The sequence below is a fragment of the Poecilia latipinna genome, unplaced genomic scaffold (genome assembly GCF_001443285.1).
Source record: "Poecilia latipinna isolate Pla-1442-1.1 unplaced genomic scaffold, P_latipinna-1.0 Scaffold1007, whole genome shotgun sequence".
Taxonomy (NCBI): Eukaryota; Metazoa; Chordata; class Actinopteri; order Cyprinodontiformes; family Poeciliidae; genus Poecilia; species Poecilia latipinna.
In genome coordinates this window covers 134,485-155,149 of record NW_015113623.1, presented here as the reverse complement: position 1 = coordinate 155,149, position 20,665 = coordinate 134,485, and the positions used below count along the sequence as shown (strand labels likewise).

At 42.1% G+C, this 20,665-nt stretch overlaps 2 protein-coding genes across 5 annotated transcripts in view; both read left to right on the top strand.

Annotated features, from left to right (window-relative positions):
• The window catches only part of mki67 (marker of proliferation Ki-67), a 12,847-nt gene extending 5,203 nt beyond the window's left edge, over window positions 1-7,644 (top strand). For all 3 annotated transcript variants that reach the window (XM_015050722.1, XM_015050721.1, XM_015050723.1), the window contains exons 3-15: window positions 666-747; window positions 835-950; window positions 1,263-1,332; window positions 1,441-1,516; window positions 1,940-2,539; window positions 2,645-2,874; window positions 2,956-3,436; window positions 3,560-3,675; window positions 3,767-3,944; window positions 4,025-4,162; window positions 4,272-5,131; window positions 5,253-5,769; window positions 5,883-7,644. In XM_015050722.1, coding sequence (XP_014906208.1) covers window positions 666-747; window positions 835-950; window positions 1,263-1,332; window positions 1,441-1,516; window positions 1,940-2,539; window positions 2,645-2,874; window positions 2,956-3,436; window positions 3,560-3,675; window positions 3,767-3,944; window positions 4,025-4,162; window positions 4,272-5,131; window positions 5,253-5,769; window positions 5,883-7,417 — 4,999 coding nt within the window. In that variant the 3' untranslated portion in view covers window positions 7,418-7,644. The remainder of the gene's footprint in view (window positions 1-665; window positions 748-834; window positions 951-1,262; window positions 1,333-1,440; window positions 1,517-1,939; window positions 2,540-2,644; window positions 2,875-2,955; window positions 3,437-3,559; window positions 3,676-3,766; window positions 3,945-4,024; window positions 4,163-4,271; window positions 5,132-5,252; window positions 5,770-5,882) is intronic.
• Window positions 7,645-8,179: 535 nt separating this feature from the next.
• On the top strand, window positions 8,180-17,503 carry tut1 (terminal uridylyl transferase 1, U6 snRNA-specific). 2 transcript variants are annotated; one of them, XM_015050735.1, is made up of 10 exons: window positions 8,180-8,450; window positions 9,485-9,675; window positions 9,779-9,985; window positions 11,338-11,452; window positions 11,541-11,668; window positions 11,758-11,984; window positions 12,068-12,177; window positions 14,332-14,484; window positions 15,308-15,400; window positions 16,160-17,503. In XM_015050735.1, the coding sequence occupies exons 1-10, from the start codon at window positions 8,375-8,377 to the stop codon at window positions 17,221-17,223; spliced, it is 2,364 nt and encodes a 787-aa protein (XP_014906221.1). In that variant the 5' UTR covers window positions 8,180-8,374; the 3' UTR covers window positions 17,224-17,503. The 2 variants fall into 2 exon arrangements, with proteins under 2 accessions (XP_014906221.1, XP_014906222.1); XM_015050736.1 differs by having other exon boundaries at window positions 8,181-8,450; window positions 14,332-14,454.
• Window positions 17,504-20,665: the final 3,162 nt, after the last annotated feature.

Below are 20,665 nucleotides of genomic sequence, written 5' to 3'. Positions count from 1 at the left end.
TCATGCACTTTTTCACGGAAATCGGTCCGATTATGATCGGTGACCGATCGATCGGCACACCTCTAGAATCAATAGTTCTGTCTAAATATTTGTTTGTAAATTACCTTCCAACCACTTATTTATCCTCCATCCATCTGAGTCCGTTTCTGCTGCCGTTTTTCCATCTTGGCTTTCCTTTCATCCTTTCACTGTGATTTCTGCAGCTTTTATATTTAAAGTCTGCCAAAATATCAAAACTATGCATTTTTGACAACAAGGAAAGCACAGAAGCCCACTTTTGAGGAACAAAAAACACAAGTTCTGTTCCTGTTGTCAAGGCGAGCGAATATACAATCAGCTTTGTCTAATAAAGTGAATCCTTTTTCTTTATATTTGGAGTCTTTTTTTAATTGTAAATGTTATGCACAAATGTACACATTTTACACTTTTTTTAAAATTACCTGCACAGTTGCACATTTCTTTTGATTTATTTTTTTCTTAGAAACAGTAAAAAAAAAAAAAATATATATATATATATATATATATATATAGTTGTGTTTTTTTTTTCCTTTATTTTTATTTTAAATGTGACCTTTAGATGTATTTTTGCTCTCATTACATTTCACTGTAAACATATTCTCTGTGAAATGTTCCACTTGTTGACGTGTTTCCCTCTCGTCTTGCAGGAAGGCCGAATGCGACATTCGCATTCAGCTTCCTCAGGTTTCCAAGGAGCACTGCAGAATTGACTTGAATGAAAATAAAGAGGTGAATGCCTCTGCAAATATTGTTTGATCTGTGTTTACGCGGTCATGTTGGATGTGCTTTGAGCTGATGTTTCTTCGTCTCCCCCAGATTATTTTGACCAATCTGAGCTCAGCCAATCCGACCCGTGTCAATGGCGAGGCTCTGAGTCAGTCTGAGCGCTTGAAGCACGGTGATGTGATAACTATTGTCGATCGTTCTTTCAGGTAAGCAGGAAAATGAAAATGTTGCAGTAAAACTGAAAATATTGGACACATTTTTTTTATGTCTTTCTTATTTTGTCAGGTTTCTTTCTAACTCTTACTGAACACAACAGTGGTGGCCATTTATCAGCAGTGATATTATAATGTGGACATGTGTGCAATTAACTTGTATAGAAATTAATTGATTTGTTTCAAAATGATGCTCTGACACAAAACCCGGTAGAAATACAGAACTTAATGCGATCATGCTTCAGTTTCCATCATCTTGATGAGGGATTTTGTGATTTTTATTTTTTTTTTCTGACAATATTTCAGGTTTGAGTATGCGCCTACACAAACACCGAAGAAGAGGACTTCTTCTGGGGCCAAGTCTGAAAGTCTTAAGGTGATTTTAGCTTTTTATATTCTCTCAACATTGCCTGGTATTTAACACATTTTGAGCCTTCACTTCTGATAAAATAAATGTCATTTAGAGATATTTTAATGTGCTTAGGTTCTTCGAGATCAGCAAGTGGCTCACAGTGTTACCGCTGACGCAGGAGAAAAGAGAATCTCTGAAGTCTCTACAGGTAACACTGTTAACCTTCAGTCTCATGTTTGTGCTGCACATTTGATTGGTAGTAGGTGTTGAAAACCCTGTATGGAACACATCTGTGACATGTTAAGCTAACTATGATGTTGGATTGATTTGTCACACACAAGTAAGCCACTGTAGTGGTGCAACTTATCAGTAGTAGACGATCTAAATGTGTCCCAAACTATGAAACTGAGATTTTGCTCACATGTCCCAATGTGTAACTTGCTTAAAAAGTACTTGGGGAGACGAGTCAGGGCTGCAGAGCAGGTGTTACAAAGATGAAGTCCACCTCTGTTCTTTTGTGTTTAACATGGTTGTTTTGAGTACCTTTCTATTTGGTAAGAACAATTAAGTAGAAAATAATGTTTGACAGTAACTTTGAAGTGTAAAAATGTATTTTTGTTTTGTTTTTCAGACCCTCATCTCAAAGATGGCGCTAACTATAACAACATCCAGCGATCCTTGGAGAAAACCTTGGAATTGGAGTCCCAGGAAGATAAGAACTCGCCATTCAGTGATCTGTATCAAATGATCAAAAAGTCGTTGGATGTCAAGACGCCTCGCAAGTCTTCTGCAAGTGTGGTTCAGACACCGTCCTCAAAGTTTTGCACTCCGAGACTGGGTTCGGTTGTCAAGAAGAGTGAAAAAGGGGTCGTTCTCACACTCAAGAAGGAAGAAGATCCCAAAGGCAAAACCCCAGAGTCTGTTAAGAAACGGGGGAAGACCTTCCAGGTTCCTTCTGCTGAAGGCCCTGGACCCAGAGTGGAAGAAGCTGGAAAGTCTGAAGGTCCTTCACAGCGGAGAAGAATCTCAACTCCTCAGAAATTCACCGCGTCAGAGGTTATTGAGCAAATAACAGCTTCATCATCTAAGTCACCGGTCAGAAGGAGAAGCAAGGAATGCACACCGGCTAAATCTGGTGTATCCATGGAGCAAGAAGGACAAGCTGGAAAATCTCCAAAACTGAAAAATCCACCAAAGAGATCTCCTAAAAACTCAGGATCTGCTGAAAAAGGTTTTGCTTCTTCTTTTATTTTTTTGGATTAGCTCATATAAAACAATTAGTTAAGTGCCACAGTTTGCATTTAAATTTATGTAAAGATTTATGTTTTTTTCTTAGCAAAAATGTCCAAAAAACGCAAGAGCGAGGAACTTGGGAAAAACCTGCCAATACCAAACCTGAAAAGGAAGCGAGTTTCCTTCGGAGGCCACCTCAGCCCAGAGTTATTTGACAAACGCCTGCCGCCTGACTCTCCACTGCGTAAAGGGGCCAGTCCAAGGAGGAGCCTATCTCTCTATAAACCCAAACTGTCTCTTCTTAGGAGAGCTTCTGTCATTGGGTTGCTAAAAGTTAGTGAGAAGTTTGTCTTCCTGAAGCTGTTGTTTTAGGTCATAAACTTTTATTTAAACTGTTTTCTGATTTTTCCTCAGGAGCAGAGGACCCCATCACCTAAGTTCAAAAAGAGTGCTTCCCCCAAGACTCCAACAGGGAAGGCATCACCAAAATCAAAGTCCACTTCCCCTGCTAAGAAGTCTCCCAAGGCTGTAAGTCCAGCTCAGAAGTCTCCTAAATCCAGGTCCGCTTCTCCCAAGGCGACAAGTCCAGCTCAGAAGTCTCCTAAGTCCAGGTCCGCTTCTCCCAAGGCCTTGTCCAGCACACCACCAGTGAAAACACCCTTGAATTCAGGCATCCAAACTCCGTCCGTCCAAGGTCGCTTCTCTGTGTCACGTATCAGGACCCCTTCTCCAGCAACAGCAGTTGTTCAACAGATGCCTTTGCTTGCTGGTACCCCAAAAATCCCTCTCAGGAGGAAGAGCATGAAGAGTGCATCACGGAGGACTTCAGGTGTTGCCAGGAGTGCAGTAAAAGTCTTTCAGAAACGAAGTGGCATTTCACGGGCATCAATGAAAGGTGTGTTAAATGCTGAAGTATAAAAGTAACTTTTTTTTTTCCCTTGTGGGTACTGTGGGAAGAACTTTGAGCTACTCAAAGCAGTCATATTTGTTCATTATCTGTGTTTCATTGATTCTACAGCTCAAAGTTCCTGGGCAAATATTGTAAAATTTGGACAAACTAAGGCTTCAGTTGTTGCTCCACCTGAAAAGAAGATCATACAGAAACCCTTGAAGAAGGTTGTGTCCAAACCACAGGTTTGTTCTTTAGATTGATCTGTTCAAACTGTTCTAAAACCACAACTACTGCTGAAGTGTGTGGGTTTTTTTTTCCCTTTCAATCTGTCAGACCCCCGCCTGGAAACTAAAAGGCCATACGAGCACTGGACATGCAGATTCCCCTGCCACCATCCTTGTTGGGAGAGCTCACAAAAGAACAATTGTACATCCAACTGGAGCTGCACCAAAAGTGGTCATGAATCTTGCACTGTTCAAAAAGGACATGAAAATGGATGAAGATTTAACAGGTAGCTGTAGCTTTCTCTGTCACCACAGATTACATGTTGTGGATTTCAGTTTTGCAACTGCCTGTATCTTTGAATTTCAGGACTCTCTGAGATGTTCAAAACTCCAGTAAATGAGAAGAAAAGAAGGTCTTTGGTCAGTGAGAGCAGTGCCAAGAAGACGCCAGTAGCGACTTCTTCTATGGTGGAACCATCAGTGCTGAACACCCCGGAGGAGCCAGGTAATTTGGCCTTTCAGGTGATGCTATTGAAGCAGACTAAAATCGTAATTAGTTTTGCCAAAACAAACCTCAGGGCTGAAGGTGTTCAAACATTTAACTTGCCTTTCAGATGAAATGATGGTGTCTCCGCTGAGCATAGCGTCTACAGTAAAGAGTCAAAGGTACAACAGCGAGGCAGTCCAGCGCCTTCTCAGTGGAGATGAAGAAGCAAGTTTTGTCAGTGATGCTCCTGCCTCGGAAGTTTGTTCAGAGTCTAAACACTCAGATCCAAAGGCGGGTTCTGTTAAAACTCCCAAACAGAAGCCAGAATTACCTGTCTGCCTCACTGGAGTCAAGAGGATCATGAAAACACCAAGACAGAAGGCTGAGCCCATTGAGGATTTGAGAGGAAAACTCTTGAAAACTCCAAAACAGAAACCTGTGCAACAGGACTGTCTCACTGGAATCAAGAGGATCATGAAGACGCCAAGACAGAAAGCTGAACCTTTAGAGGACATCCGAGGAAATCTTTTGGTAACTCCTAAAAAGAAAACCGAACAACCAGAGTGTCTCACTGGGGTCAAAAGCATCTTTGCAACACCGAAGCAGAAGGTGGAACCTCTTGAAGACCTTCAGGGAAAACTCTTGAAGACTCCAAAAACCAGACAGAGCTCTGATGTCAGCTTGGATGGTGTTGCAGAGCTTTTCCAGACACCAATCCACCAGTCCCAGATGCTGGGTCTTACTGCTGTTGAGAGAATGATGAAGACGCCCAAAGAGAAGACTGCTCCAGTTGTGGATGTGGTTGGTATGAAGAGACTACCGAGAACTCCCAAACAGAGAGGTGAACCCGTAGAAAACAACTTTGGCATCAAAAGGCTGATGAAATCCCCAAGACTGAGAGGAAATCCTCCAGTGGAAGACTTTGAGGGACTTCAGGAGCTCCTGGAGGAGCCAGTGACCTACCTGACAGAGCAGCGGCCAGATGAGGTAATATCTGCAGCATGAACAATTGTAATGAATTATGAAAAATCTTTGTTGAGTGTTTTGTCAAATGAATTTGTCTTATTGCTCTGTTTTAACAAGTATCTCTTGCCTTTCACATTTGTAGCCGTCAGATGCCATGGAAACCCAACCTCAAAGTGTCATAGAGAGCAATACAACTTCTACCCCTGCTTTTCTTGAAAGAAAATCTGTTCGTGGTAGGAGGGCAAAAGCTGTGGAACCCAAACAAGAGGAAACAAAAGACATGGTGTCTGCACCAGCTAGAGGAAGGAGAGGAAAGAAACCTGAGACCAAAGCACCACCTGCTGTTAGACACACCACAAGAGGCAGAAATGCAGAAGTCCCTGAAAGCAGAGATGTTGAAGAAAGTCTCCCAGAGTCTCCAAAAGTTGCTATGAAAAGACAAAGACCTATCAAAAGAGCCCAAGATGAGGCAACAGAGCTAGAGCAGAATCCTGCTGCTGAAGAGGTAGCGACCCCAGAACCTGAGATTGACTCAGTGCCAACCATTGATGTGCATGGAGGTCCAGCACTTGAAGAGAAAGCAGTGCTGAAGCCCAAACGAGGAAGAAAACCCAAACAACCTGAAGAACTGGCACAGCAGGAGCAGAAACGTCCTAAGAGTGAGTCATTCTTCAATGCATAATTTCCTGTTTAATCGCTTATGACATTAACTGTCTACACCTGTTTAGTTTAGGAATATTGATACCGTTAAACTGACTAATCTTATTTTCAGATGCAGATAAAGACAAGAGTGTTAACTCATCGGATGCTGAGCATGTGAAGCTACCTGAAGAGGAGAACGCAGATACAGAAGTTCCAGAAACTAGCTTGAGTCAGAAGAAATCTGAGAGAGGCAAAAGAGCTAAACCCGTGGAGGCTAATGAAGCTGAGAAAACACAGGAAGCCGAGGAGACCTCCAATAAGCCTGTTCTTCCTCCAGTCAGAGGAAGGAGAGGAAAAAAGATGGAAGCAACAGCATCTCCTGCTGTTAAACAGAACACAAGAACCAGAAATGTAAAGTCTCAAAACACTGTTGATCATCCAGCAGTTGAAGCACAAGCAATAACTGAGATTTCCAATGAAGCCATGACCCCTCAAGTATCGGAGAAGTCCAATGAAAAGACGATGGACCCTGTAAGTTCAGTACAAGTGACGACCAAGCCACTCAGAGGGAGAAAAGCTAAAATAGCATCCACTGAACCCAAGAAAGATGAATGTCCTGTTGCAGATGCTGAAACTTCTCAACCCATTCCTTCTGTTGGTAAACCCAGGAGAGGAAGAAAAGCCAAACCTGATGTTGAGGAACCAACTGAGGTGGCAGAAGATACATGTCTCCCTGTGGAGACCAAGCCTCCAATAAGGGCTAAAAGAGGAAGAAGTGTTCTACAGAAAGAGGACAAACAGATTGAGAATGACAAGATGACTTCACAGGAGACCTCTGAACATCAGGAGCCACCTAAGAAATCACGGAGAACAAGAAAACCCGAGCCAGAGCCTCTAAAAACAAAGGAAGACATCATAGTCCCAGAAAAGGAACCTAGTGTTGAACAAAGTTCAGTTGCTGCAAAGCCCAAGAAAGGAGGACGGAAAGCTAATGCAGATGCTGTCATAGAAACCCCTGTGAAGTCAGTACTCCTAGTTGACGCTACAGAGAAACCAAAACGAGGCAGAAAAGGAAAACAAGTCCCTCAGGAGACCATCCCTGCTGAGAATCCTGAACATGAAGAGATCTCTGTGCCATCTCCTCAGGTCCATAAACCTAGTCGGGCAACACCGGTGAAACGTGATGTTTCAGAAACCACTCCAGCTAAGAGAGGCCGCCGGGGTACAGCTCTTCCTCTGGGGGAACCCAAACAAGAACCTGCTCCAGAACCAGCCGTGCCAGCAAAAAGAGGAAGACGGGCTGCAGCAAAGCCCAAACTAGATGATGAGACAAATCCCTCCGAAAGCTCGAAGGCTGACGTCCAAGACGCAAAGATGACCAAGAAGGCGGTCAAGTTCAAAACAGACCTGGAAATCCATGAAATTCCAAAAGTTACGCCGGTGAAGGCCGTTCGAGGCAGGAAGACAAAAGTTCCAGACCAGGCTGACGCTAGCAGCAAAGAGGGAACAAAGGAGGCCAGCAGCACTGAAGAGAAGAGACTCTCGGATGACGTCGTTGAGCCCGCCAAGAGAGGAAGGCGAGGAGCGAAGGTTGCAGAGGTGGTGGTGGTGGAAGATATTGGAGCACAGCAAAAAAATCGGCGGGGGAGATCAGCAAAGAAATGACTGTTTTGTAAATACTTCTCATCTTAATTACGGTTTCCCCAAATGTTTTTGTAATTCCAAATTTTAGGTATGAGGGCATTGTAGAAGGTAGTTTTATCAACTGAAAATTAAGCACTGCCAATACTTCAGTAATCCATGTTTTTAACCCTTTCATATTTTGTTTTATGGTTCTACAAATATATTGTCGCTGTGGAAAAAGATGTATTAAATTTTTTTTTACTACAGTACAATTGTGCAGTGGTCTTTTTTATTTACTGCTAAATGGTTCTCAAGTTGCATCGGACATGCTAGTTTTGAAAGCTTTTGTATAAAATATAATTTAGGTCAAAACAATATTGACCTAAATCGTAAGATGTTAAATATTACAGTGGTCTTATTCTGATTAAGCTTAGCTGTGTGTTTCCAGAATTATTTTGTACCTCTAGCATTAGGCTCCAAACAGACTTAATCTGGCCACATTTGGAATGTCAGCATAATGACACTGGTCTGGTGTTTGATTATTAGTCTGCAGGCTATTAAATCCATGAAAAACATTTGTACCAACAGCTTTGATTTTGATTCTCCATAATAAATATACAATTTAAAACTATGCAACACTGATATTTGTAAACGTAATTCAGATTGCTTGATGAAATCTCTGGTAGTAAAATTATAGTTATTAAACACTGACTGCTTGGTTGTAGTAAAACAAATTTAAACCACAGGTTCGAATAGCTCCGATAGTTTATCGTTATGTACTGCTACAACCAGCCTAACTGGAAATCACTTCTGCGTGGTAGGAACCTTGTCAGGAAAACATTGTCACCCGAACAGATTTTGCTGGCGGACTGAACCCAAACGAAGACCTGACGCTGGAGGGAGATTTGAGCATGGCGCAGTAAGGGTAGCTGCCCTCACACTATCCGAGACTGAAGTGTTTAGTTTTTTCCATAAATTTTTAGAGAAATACTGGCCGCCATGTCTTCAGACAGTGATATACAAACGACAACCAGAGGGTTCTGCTGCAAACTGTGTAACGTCAACTTACCGAACTGTGAGTAACATAAGCTATCCGGAGTACGCGCCTGTTTGGTTAAAAAGTTCTGTTTCAGGTCTTAAGCGTTCTATGAGCATTATTTTTAATTTTATTATTGGAAATATGTATTTATCTGAACAGGCAGTCTAGTGGACATCTGTAATGTTACGGCAGCAGTTTAAATATAACATTTAAGCCCACGAGTCGAAGCCACGATTTAAATGATCACGTTATGGTCCAAACAATCAAGGAAAATACTGTTGTTGTGCAGCAGACATTGCCGTTTACACAGAGGAGGTAAGACAAATTGTGTTGGATCCAAACATATTAATGGAAAGTTGGGTGGAAGGAGAAACTGTTGGAAAAAGGTGGACAAGCAATAGGGATAACCAAAACACTGAGAGGAAGAGTACCCAGGACAGAGGCTGCAACTGTAACGTTTGTTCTCTCTCTTGTTCTGATTTGTTAGATATGCAGTAAATTGATTTGACACTGTAGCAATCTTACTGCTATGAAGTTCAAGCAGTGAGTTGAGAAATGGGGGAAAAAATGTGGAAAATAAATCTGTTTGAAATGTTTGTTTCATCTTGCTGGGTTTTAGCACATTGAAAAATAGTGGTTCCTCCACTGGGCATGGAGGAGAAAATGTGACCGCCAGGTTCACTACATCTAACTGGTTTTTAAAGTTTTATTATAAAGTAAAACATAAACATAATGACTATGTAGCAGTTGTAGTTTAACAAAATATCACCAAGAGCCTCCAGGCTTAAAACCCACCAATGTGTTTCAGGATAAACCAGAATATTTAAAGATTTGTGAGAATTGTTTATCATATTTATTTCTTCATGAAACAGTAATGAATTAAAAAAGATGTATTTCTACAAAATTGAAAAAATAAAAATGGGATTAAACCGTAATCCTGTAGTTTACATTATACCAAACACAGATAATGAATTTTACAAGTATCAGACATGTTGTGTTACTCAAATGTAGTTGTCTGGTCTGTCTAATAGTTGATTTTCTTGTTGTTGTTTTTTTTAATGACTATCCAGTGTCGAGTGTGGAGCAGCATGTGAAGGGGCGGAAGCACCAGACGCTGAGCGGGGTCCGCTCCACCAGGAAGAGTCACGAGGAGCACAGCGTGTTTGTCAGCGGCATCAAACCACAGATCTCCTCGACCGACCTGACCGAGTACTTTGAGCAGTTTGGGGCCGTTTCTGATGTCATTGTGGATAAAGACAAGGTTGGTCCGCTTCGGCTGGTCGCAGTGTGCAGCTTTTGTTTTTGTGACTTTATTAGAATTTCTTCAGAGCGACTGATGAGATGCTGAACTGTTCCTTTGCCAGGGGGTTTATGCCATCGTTCAGTTCAGTGAGTCAGAGAGCATCCAGGCGGCTCTGGCCTGCGTCGAGCACCGGCTCCAAGGCCTGAAGCTGCGGGTTAAACCTCGGGAAAAGAAGGAGTTCAAACTGATTCCCAAGAAGAAGAACGATCCTCAGAGCCTCCAGCAGATCTTTGACCGGCTCAAGCCTGAGCTGTGTCAGCTTTCTTCGGTAAACCTCCACTTCATACCAGACTCGTTTTCCTGAAGCACATGCTTCATATGATGTTGATGTCTTGCTTTTCTGTCCCTGCTGGAAAATAGCATAATGCTATACGTTCTGTGAGCAACCACGGCCTTTTTTTTTTGTAGTTGGTCAAGAAGTTTAATTTTATTCTCACCTGACCTCTGCAGCTCCTCCAGAGTTACCACATTCCTGATTAATGCTCGCCCTGCCTAGCCTGTCGGTTTACCCACCGTGTCTTGCTAGGTTAGCAGTAGAGTCGGGCAATATTGCCGAAAAAATGATCACAATGCATTTTTTTTCTGTGTTGAACAATTTCAGTCTTTCAAATGAAACAGTGCAGGACATAGGATGGCAAGTTGAAAGTGGTGGGCACTGCTAGCTAATGTGTTAGTTCTGCTAAAGCGCTACACCAATACAGTATTTACTGAAAGCTAATGCTAAACCGCTAACTTCAATTCAAATTACATCTGCTCTTGAAAGACTACAACCCTTGAGCACTAATTTAGTTTTGACATTATAATTTACATGTTCAATAATCCTGTCTGTGTTTTATGTCTTTCCTGTATGCATCTTGCTTTAAATAAAGTTATGGGGGAAGAAAGAGGAAACAGAACTGCTGCCTAAACAGACTTCACCAAATTCAAAATAAGAGCATGAATATAAACGCAGTCGATAACCAAAACTTCAACACTGATCACAAGACAATCAAGTAAATTATCACTACAGAATTTATCTGAAAACATGAATTCATGGAGAGCTAAGTGCTAAACGTTTTCAAAGCTAAGCTAAAAATGATCTCCGCCATTAGTGGAAGTGTACTCACCACTGCAAGCTGAAAGAAATAAAAATAATAATTAGTTATTAAAAAATAAATAATTATGTTACAAGACAACAAACAAAAAACTGCAGTTTTTTTGAAGCAGGAAAACATTGAGCTAATTCCCATTAGCTGTACAGTTTAGGAGGGAAATGTTTAGGATTGCTACATATTTGAGCCAACCGATTGCTGTTGTCGTTTTCTGTGTTATAATAAAGTGTTGAAATGTTTTTATGCGTACCAACCAGACTCCTTCCATTTTCAATTGAACAGTGCTGGATTAGACTGGATTGTCTTATAGCCTAATCCTGCCTTAGCTTGTCTCTTCTGTCTGTCCATCTAAAGTAAAGTTGTGTTGTAATGCAATGAAATGTAGAAAATCTCAAGGTGAATAAAATCTGCCAGTGTTCTAATGTTTATCTAATTCCATTGGATTCTATTCAAAGTCTGTAAGCTGTTTTTATGTAGTAAAAAATATGCATGAGTGATTGTTGCTGACGTAGCTTGTGCTTCCTCCCAGGTGGATGCCCAAATGAAACTGCTGGTGGAGCGTCTCCAGCTGGGAGAGAATGAAAAGAAGGCCAGAGGGTTGGTGGTCCAACTCCTGCAGGAGGTCTTTGTTGAATTCTTTCCAGGTGACTATCTCCTGCATGACCTTAGTATGAGAGACGTTCACTTTTCATGATGTTTAATCTCTATTTTCAACATTCCTGTGGGTTACAGACAGTCAGATTTTGCTCTTTGGTTCATCCGTCAACACTTTCGGCATTCACTCGTGCGACTTGGACCTGTTCCTGGACCTGGAAAACACCAAGACGTTCCAAGCACGGGCTAAGACCTCCACAGAGCAGGTCTGATGCTCTTACCCTCATCTCGACCCGTCCAGATGTCATCCTGGACGGGTCGAGGTGAAGCTTTGCTCTCTTCCTCCTCCCTCCAGGCAGGCGAAGGCATGTCAGACGACGGCCGCTCAGAGGACTCCATCCTGTCCGACATCGATCTGTCCACGGCGTCTGCGGCCGAGGTCTTGGAGCTCGTGGCCACCATCCTGAAGCGCTGCGTCCCCAGCGTGCACAAAGTCCACGTGGTCAGCACCGCTCGCCTCCCTGTCGTCAAGTACCATCACCGGGAGCTCAACCTGCACGGAGACATCACCCTGAACAACAGGTTGGTGAGGAAAATGGTGTTTGTTTGTTTTTTTTATGAATGCATTTTTCTGTATGTTTTCTCCTCTCCTCTCTGTTGGTCAGACTTGGTGTGAGGAACACCCGCTTCCTGCAGCTGCTGTCGGGGCTGGAGGAGAGGCTGAGGCCTCTGGTGTTCACCGTCCGATACTGGGCCAAGCAGAAGCAGATAGCTGGTAAGATTCCAGTTCAATTCCAAAACACTTTATTGATCCCAGAGGGAAATTAAATGTTGCAACTCATATAAATTCAAAAGAATTACTGTAGATGGTGATGGCATCTTTAGATTTTCCATTTGTAAATGTAAAGTATTACATGTTCATTTAGGTTATTTCAGTCTTCAGCCAGCAGGTGTCAGTAGAACCACACATTCCTCCCTAACAATTCCTCTAAACTCATTTATCTTTCACTTTATTTCTTATTAATTTATTTTGCCTTCTTTTTCTTTCTTTTTTTTAACTTAAGCCTCTGTAAAGAATAAAGAAATCAAAATTACGGCTCCTTTTGTGTTGGGTCAGTAAACTTAAATGAAATCTTATTAAAGCCGTTCTTCACCTGAAGAGCACGCTAATTACCCTCGCTCTGTGCCAGCTCTCTTTGAACTGGAGGCTGGCGCCGCCGCCGGGCCTTTCATCACAGGAGTCAGGCGAGCGTGATGACATGTAAAGCTGCAGCTTTGACCCAAAATGGCCGTCTGAAAGCAATCGCTTTGATCAGCGCTGGCAATTTACAAAAAAACCAATAATCATAGGAAATTATCGTGTGTCACAATGAAGTTTTCCCAACATCAAAACCGATTGTTGAACTCCAGTTTTATTAGTTTGATTGGGCTGTTGTTTTTTTTATTATTATTTATTTATTTCCACATTATGGCTGATATTCCGGTCAGAAGTTGAAAACTGTAGAAATATGAAAGTTTTATTTACTTATTGTAAAGTATGAAAAGGTAAAGCGACATCAGACTTGATGATTAGTATTAAGTCTAATTAACTCAATGTTAATTGCTTAAATATTGATTAATATTTTAAGCAATATTTTAATATTTGCTTAAAATATTGTGAATTTTTTAGGCAAAAATTCACAATATTTTTGCTTAAGCAGTTAGGGTTAGGGTTAGCAGTTCTCGCACGGTCAGAAATACACACAGCCTCAAATATAAACACTGAAGATGAGCGATAAATCAACTGGCAAATGAACAAAAAAGAAATCAGTCAAAATAAGAATCAGCTGGTCAGGCTTTTTAAAGATCGGCCTGAAAACTGCAATCGGTGCAGCTCTAATAAACACTGCACCGAGTTGCACCTGGACCTCGACCCTTCCTGCTGCCACGAGGTCCTGGAGTAATCCTGGCTCCATATTTGACCGTTCTCATCAACAGAACCAGTTCAGTTTATTTCAACTTGTTTCATCTTTTCAACATAGTTTGTAAAGTTTCAGTTGACTTCATGTCTCGGCCATTCCACATTAACATCGGTCTGCTTTATTCACTCCAAGACTGGTTCCAGTGTGTGTTCAGACTGGTTCCAGTGTGTGTTCAGACTGGTTCCAGTGTGTGTTCAGACTGGTTCCAGTGTGTGTTCAGACTGGTTCCAGTGTGTGTTCAGACTGGTTCCAGTGTGTGTTTGGGATCATCTTCCTGTTGGAATTCCAAGTGTTTTCCTTCTCAGGGATTTTGGTTAGAATCTTCCAGAACAACCCAGGCAAAACCAAGACTTTAACCAATCATAGCTATGAACATGCAGTGATCAGCGTCACTGTCCACAGTGACGTAATTAAAAATGATATATTTCAGCTTCAGTTTCTTCATAAGCTTCATTGTGCAGCTTAGTGGAAGTGATATGAGAGAGAAAAATGTGAATAAATAGTGAGAGTTGATGAAGCTCAGCATCAGTTCACAGATTTCAACCCATAAAGCAGCTGGCTGCTCGCTCACACGGCTTTTATTGGTTTATGCACAGCATGCTGGGTAAAAACGGCTGGATGTTCCTTATAGGGAGACGCTGCCCTGTGAGTCATCTCATAATGCAGCGGCTGCAGCAGGTTCAGTCAGATCCATGATGTTGAGAGGAAAAAAAACCAGCCACTTTTGCAGTGTCCTCAATTCCACAGATCATAACATCCTGATGTTTAAAGAGGATTGAACAGTTTTGGCTTAACTACTGCTAACATCTAATGGCCTTTTTTTTTTTTTTTTCCAGTTAACGATTATTCGATTACTAAATTAGCTGAAGATTATTTTGCTAATCAGTTGGTCGCGATGTATCGTTTCAGCTCTGATCTGATGGTATAAAGTGTCTGGTTGTTTCCTGATAGCAGCTTGTGACCTGCAGGTAACCCCAGCGGCGCCGGGCCGCTCCTCAACAACTACGCCCTGACGCTGCTGGTCGTCTTCTTCCTGCAGAACTGCCGGCCGCCGGTGCTGCCCACGGTGGACCAGCTCAGAGACATGGCCTGTAGGTGCTGCCTCAGTTCACCAACACCGTGTCTGCATGTGCACAAAGCTCAGAGTGCTTTTATTTTATTACAGGGAGAAGAAACACTGATTAACATGAGAACATTAGTCTCTCATGAAACCACGTCGCCTGTTTCATTTTGTCAAAATGAAAACATTAAAACACATTATTCATGAGAAATACAAGATCAGACTCTCAACTGCACAATCATGTAAATCGTTTGCTGCTGTGAAATTCATTCTGCCGATTAAAAGAAGAGAGGCTCGTTGCCCAGGCGATACGTGTTCTAAACCCAGAGCGTCAGTCAGAGCTGAGGGAGACCTGGTGTCTCTGGAGGAGCTGCACAGAGCTGCTGCTCAGCTGGGAGAATCAGGGGACGATACCGATACACATATCTGAGTTCCAGTATCGTCCGATCCGATACAGAAGATCAGCACTGAATTGACTTGAAACACTTAATTTTAAACAGAGACATAAATGTACTAAAATAAAAATGTATTTGATAACTCTGCACCAGAACGGTACACAGAAAGACTCTTCAATACGTACGCATAAAAACCGTTTAGTGTTGTATAAACATTGAATCCAATGTTTCTTCTTGATCTTAATTAATTAATTTTAATCTGGGATATAAATCCAGCTCTAAACTGTTAAATCTGTTGTGTTCACCTTCATGTTGAAGCCACTAGTGGTCAGATATTGTTTTCCACCATAAACACGTTTGTTCCTTTAGAAAGGTTTTTGGAACACCGTTCAGCTGCCGCCTCTAATTTGAACTCCAACCTGAGGTCTCCTCAGGGTCTGAGCTGACTATTGGGAACCTTGGTGATGTTCATATCTGCATGTTTTGCAGGTGAGGAGGAGGAGTGTGTGATCGACGGCTGGAACTGCACCTTCCCCAGTCAGCCCATTGCAGTGCAGCCCAGCCAGAACACTCAGGACCTGTGTAAGTCCTCATGAACCAAACAGTTCATTTCCTTCTTCAAAGATTTGCTGCTTTTTTGTCTTCACACCAAGTCTTACAGGAAGTTAAGAGACAGTTGATTGTTTTTCCACTAATCAAACTGGGTAAAAAAAAAAACTACATCTGAAAATTGAAAGAGAACACACCACACTTTTCAGATGTTTGGTTAGAGAATTAAAAACCAGTAATCATTTTCCTGCAGTGACATTTTAGTTTTGTGGTGGAGTTTGGCAGATCAAACCAGAACTATTGATACCAAGCTGGTTTCAGTTTCAGATCAATATTATAAGATCAATACTATGGCTTCAGATTCCTTCTTGAAATTTTTGTATCTTGGTTTCTCAATTTTTCCCGATTTTTTGATTTGCTCTCAAATGATCTTTTTTTTTTTCGTACTTTCCTGATTTTTAAATAAATAGTTTTTATATGTTGTTAAAGTATTTTGTAGACACATAAACTTTATACAAATTCTGTCCGAGGTTTAAAAACAATTCAAAGGAAAAAATACCTAAAAGTCAGGAGTTGTCAGTGGGACGTGTTTGGCTGAGTCAGTTGATGTTAGGATGTAACAAGCTTCGTCTTCTTCACATTGGATATAGAAGGTGTTTTTTTCTTTGATTAATATTATGATATATATTTTCTCATTTATTGTATTTTTCCTGGACATTTTACTTGTTCAAAATAAATCAGGGTTTCATTTCCTCTCGTTGCTCTCTGAGGTTTGACATGTCCTCCTCCCAGGTTCTCTGCTCGCCGGCTTCTTCACCTTCTACACACAGTTTGATTTCCCCAGCAGCATCATTTCCCTCAGGCAGGGCTGTGCGCTTCCAATCACTGACTTCCTGTCGCAGGCTAAAGACGGCAAAGCACCGCCGGAGGGGCCAGCCTCCGAGCCTAAGCTGGGCCCCCTGAACCTCTTAGACCCCTTCGAGCTCTCCCACAACGTGGCGGGGAACGTGAACGAGCGCTCGCTGTGTAGCTTCCAGAAGGCGTGCCAAGAGGCCGACAAGTTCTGCCGCAGCCCGCGCTACCAGAACAAGAGCTCCAAGGGCAAGTCGTGGGGCCTGGGCCGCCTGCTGGCCCCGCTAGGCGCCGCCCAGCAGGCCCACCCGGAGCGGCTCGTCATCACCATCCCCTTCAGGACCGCTGCCCTCCCAGAGGGGCTCCGCGGGGAGCTGCACTCGGCAGGAGACGGTTTCAGGCTGCTGTGGTCCAGGAAGGTCTGCTCCGCCGTGGAGGTGGTTCTGAAGAACGTCCTCAGGTGTGAGCTGGAGGCTTCCACAGCACCCGGGCCGGATGAGATGGAGACCACGCTTAACGACAGCACCCAGAGCGTGGAGTCTAACAGCGATGGCAGCCCTCAGCGCACCGGCACCAAGAGGCCTCTGCCGTCAGGCAGCGACGACTCGGCGACGCCTCCTGGCAAAAAGCTGAGACTGGCGAGAACAGCGAAGGCCGACTTCCCGCCCTGGGACTGTGTCCAGAAACACGCCGTGTGGGTGGGCAGGCGGAAGGTGAGACGGGAGCTGGTGAAAGGTCCGGACATCAGACCGGAGGGCAGCTGCCTGGAGCTGGAGTCACAGGTCACAGCGTCCATCGCCGACAAAGAGCCGGAGCTAAAGGACCCCCTGGAGTTCAAGGTCTGCCCCCAGACGGTGGGCGGGACAGAAAACACCAGGCTGCTGCTGAATGTAGAACCAGGAAGTGACAAGGCAGGGGTTTTTCACGACTTCTTTCACTTCCTGGAAGTGTTTGTTCCCAAAATGGTGGAGACGGTACTGGAGAGCGGAGCGGGCAGCGCTTAGCGCCAGACCCTCTTCACATCCGTCACCAATGACGACAAACTCTGGAGGGAATAGGAAGGACATCTACTTTAACTGCTCATTTCTTACTGTATAAAGATCAAATTACTGTTTTGTTTTATGCCGTTTGTCCTGTGAGTTAATCAGGGCTTCCTCTGATGGTTGAGCCTCTTTTAAAGTTTGAAACTTGGCCTTGCTTTTGGTTTGATCTACTTTCTATGGATCCTTCAAATTATGAAAAGGACTCAAATGAAAATAAATAAATCCAATTCTCATTCTGAAACTGTTGTGCATTTTATTCACTCAAACATCATCTTGAAGCCAATATTTGAACTTTCTCTTTGAGACTTTGTGTCTAAGTCCTGCGTGCTTCCTGGTCGGCTGATTTGTTCTGGTCCCATTAAGACAGATGAGGGTAATCACTCAGATGGGCAGTGTGTTTTATTGCAGCAGACCAGACTGGAGCTGAGTGATGCACACAGCTCCCCTCTGCTTATTAACACTATTCATCTCACTTTTTAAAGGGCCGTACGCCCAGCCAGCAGGTCGGAACTGAAGGTGGCTTGGAGATTTGACACCTGTGGCTGTTTTGTAAATGAAGCACAAACTGCTGGATGGTTTAAGAACTGCCTGTTTGTTATATGTCTGGTGTAATAGAGGAAAATACATAAGATCAAACATTTAGAGCTAAAGTAGACAATGTAGGTTCTTAAAGCTAGAAAAAGCAAGAACATTTTAATAAAACAAAATATTTCTTTAAAAAATTTAGATTTTTTTTCTGTATGATATTAGAACCTTCTTAAAATTATAGTCCAACTCTTTTTTTTTTCCAACTAAAGCATCTTTTGACAACAAACAACTTGGCCTAGTATTTTAGGAAGGTGGCAATGTGAACTCTGTTTAGAAAATCTACCAAACTCTTAACTTTTTCTTCTGTTTAAATTTGTGATGAGATGGTTTTTAATCTGTATCGAAGTAGATGTATTTTGCAAAACTGCAATAGAGAAACGTTTTTCGCGTCTCATCAACAGCCGGAAGTTACTACTGGCAAAAACGACAAGAAAGGCGATAGGAAGTGGTTAGAGGATGATAATTTATTTGCTTTTTCTTATTTTTTTTGTTTTTGTTTTTTGACAATATCCTGCTGCAGCTCTCAGGGTTCATCAAAAGTTGTCATTCCAACATGTTGAATCCATAACTCAACATGTTGGGTTATGGATTCAGATTCCTTCTTGAAATTTTATTTTTGTATCTTGGTTTTACATGGCCAGCTGTAAAGCTAAATGTTGTATATTGACTCCTTCCTTGGAAAAATACGTTCCAAATGCACCTTTATGTCCAACATGACGGCATGTAAACGTCTGATGGCATTTTTATTTATTTTTTTTTTAGATTTACCCACAATGCAATAGATCTGTGAAAAAGTCTTGTTTTTTTTTTTCTGAGTAAACAGCCCCCGGTATCTTTCCCTAACGTTCCAGCTTTCTCTAGTAGAATAGATCAGGTGTGTCTGATGTACGGCCACACACACACACACACACACACACACACACACACACACACACTACGCTCTAAGCCTGGGGTTCACTGTGATTGATTTCAGAACTAGAGCTGTGTTCATTTCTGGCCAAAAACAACAAAACAACCTTTATTTTATTTATTTATTTATTTTATTCATTTATTTACTCCGTTGAAACTCACAAGTCATTTCTCTCAAGCTTTCTGTCATCAACAACAGCGGTAATCCTTCTGCTGAAATGGGCGATCAAGTCCACTCGCAGACAACACTCCGTTTTTTTCTCATTAATTAACCAAACGCTCATTTTCTGTCTCTACTAAAAACTCACTTAGCCAGTAGTTCATATGATATCTGTGTGAATGTGGAGGCCGGAGCTGATTTATTTAGAGTGTCGTTCAGTTTGTGTCCAGCGGAGCATCGACATTGTTCTCCCACCCGAGGTCTTCACAGCTTTTTGGGAAATGTCTGTTCACCATCTGCAGTTAGCCCTCCGTTCATCACAGCTGTGACTCACGTCGGTTGTGACGTCACGCGTATTACTGGAGAGATGCGGCTCGTTTATGGTCCGGCCAGTCATCCGCCCCGTGACCAGAACCGACGACATCTCGCTCGCTGAGAACATTATGGCGCTTCAGAGGGAGATCGGTTTACTAATTGCACGCTGACTTCCCAAATGTGTCTCACATTTGAGAACATCCTCTGAGGTAGAGTTGCTTCGAGCCACTCAGTCCCTGTGTTTTTACTCAATGGAAATAATTTAAAAGAACAAACTTTTCTCTTCTGCGAACCAAAGGGAAATAAATGAAGTAGCACCTCGTTCCAAGCCAAATAAGAAATGTTTCTAGAACCTGCTCTGGTTCTAGTAAAAGTCTTCCCTCATCTGAATTCAAGCACACAGCTTAACAAACTTTATCACGAATTTAATGACATTCGTGGCTCATCTAAAGATGAAACGATGTTTGGAGGTCTGACTCCACTGTCATCCCTGGTCCCTTCATTCCTGGACCAACCTGGAACTCAGTGAGATTCTGAGAGTGACCCATTCTGTTCCAAACCTGGCTGATGGATTTTATACACTTGAGGCCGAGGAAGTTGTTGAAACACTGGAAGGATGGATGACCCATTACTTTGGACAATGTAGTGCATAGTGTTTGACAAATCTTGTGAGAAACACATTATATATTAAGTGGTCGAACATGGACTGTATCATTCTATGTTGATGGATTCTTTCCATAATCCATAAAATTACGTAACTTACAGAAATGAATTTGCTAAATGGAAATGCACCAATTTTTTAAAAAAATTACTTTTGTCCCCTTTTTTTGCTACAATGAGATGGTTTTTCATCTGTATCAAAATAGATGTATTTTTACAAAGTTGCAACAGAAACTTTTTTCCGTCACACATACAGCTGGAAGTTCTTCTGGCAAAAACGACGAGAAAGATGGGGAGGATGACTATTTGTTTATTATTTTGTTATTATTTTTATTATTATTGTTCCGTTGTTGTTTGTGACTTTGTCCCGCTGGCTCCACCAGAGCTCTCACAGTTCATAAAAAGTTGTGTGTCATTCCAACGTATTGAATCCATAACTCTTCTGTAAAAGGGCCGACTACAGTTTCGCCCTACACCTAGCCGCTCCAAAGTAGGCGGGGCTTGTTGCTCCAATGCCTGATTGGCTGATAGATGTTGAACTCTAGCATCATGACTGAATTAAGAATATATCTCATGTAGATGTTTATATCTGTCGTTGCAATTGTTTTTAATGACTTATTGCATGGTCAAGCGTATTCACGTGGGATTTTAATTTAATTTCTTATTTAATGGAAACATACGGAGCCCCACAACTGAAAAATAGTTTTTTCGACATTAGCCATTCTTAGTAACTTAGAAATTAATAAATGCCGTACAGATTATTCCTTAAAA

Excerpts from the sequence above, each read along its gene's own strand:
- tut1 (XM_015050735.1), top strand. The coding sequence starts at position 8,375 with ATGTCTTCAGACAGTGATATACAAACGACAACCAGAGGGTTCTGCTGC. Across the intron at positions 11,669-11,757 it reads CTAAGACCTCCACAGAGCAG|GCAGGCGAAGGCATGTCAGA; the intron begins GTCTGATGCTCT and ends TCCTCCCTCCAG. Across the intron at positions 14,485-15,307 it reads CCTCAGTTCACCAACACCGT|GTGAGGAGGAGGAGTGTGTG; the intron begins GTCTGCATGTGC and ends CATGTTTTGCAG.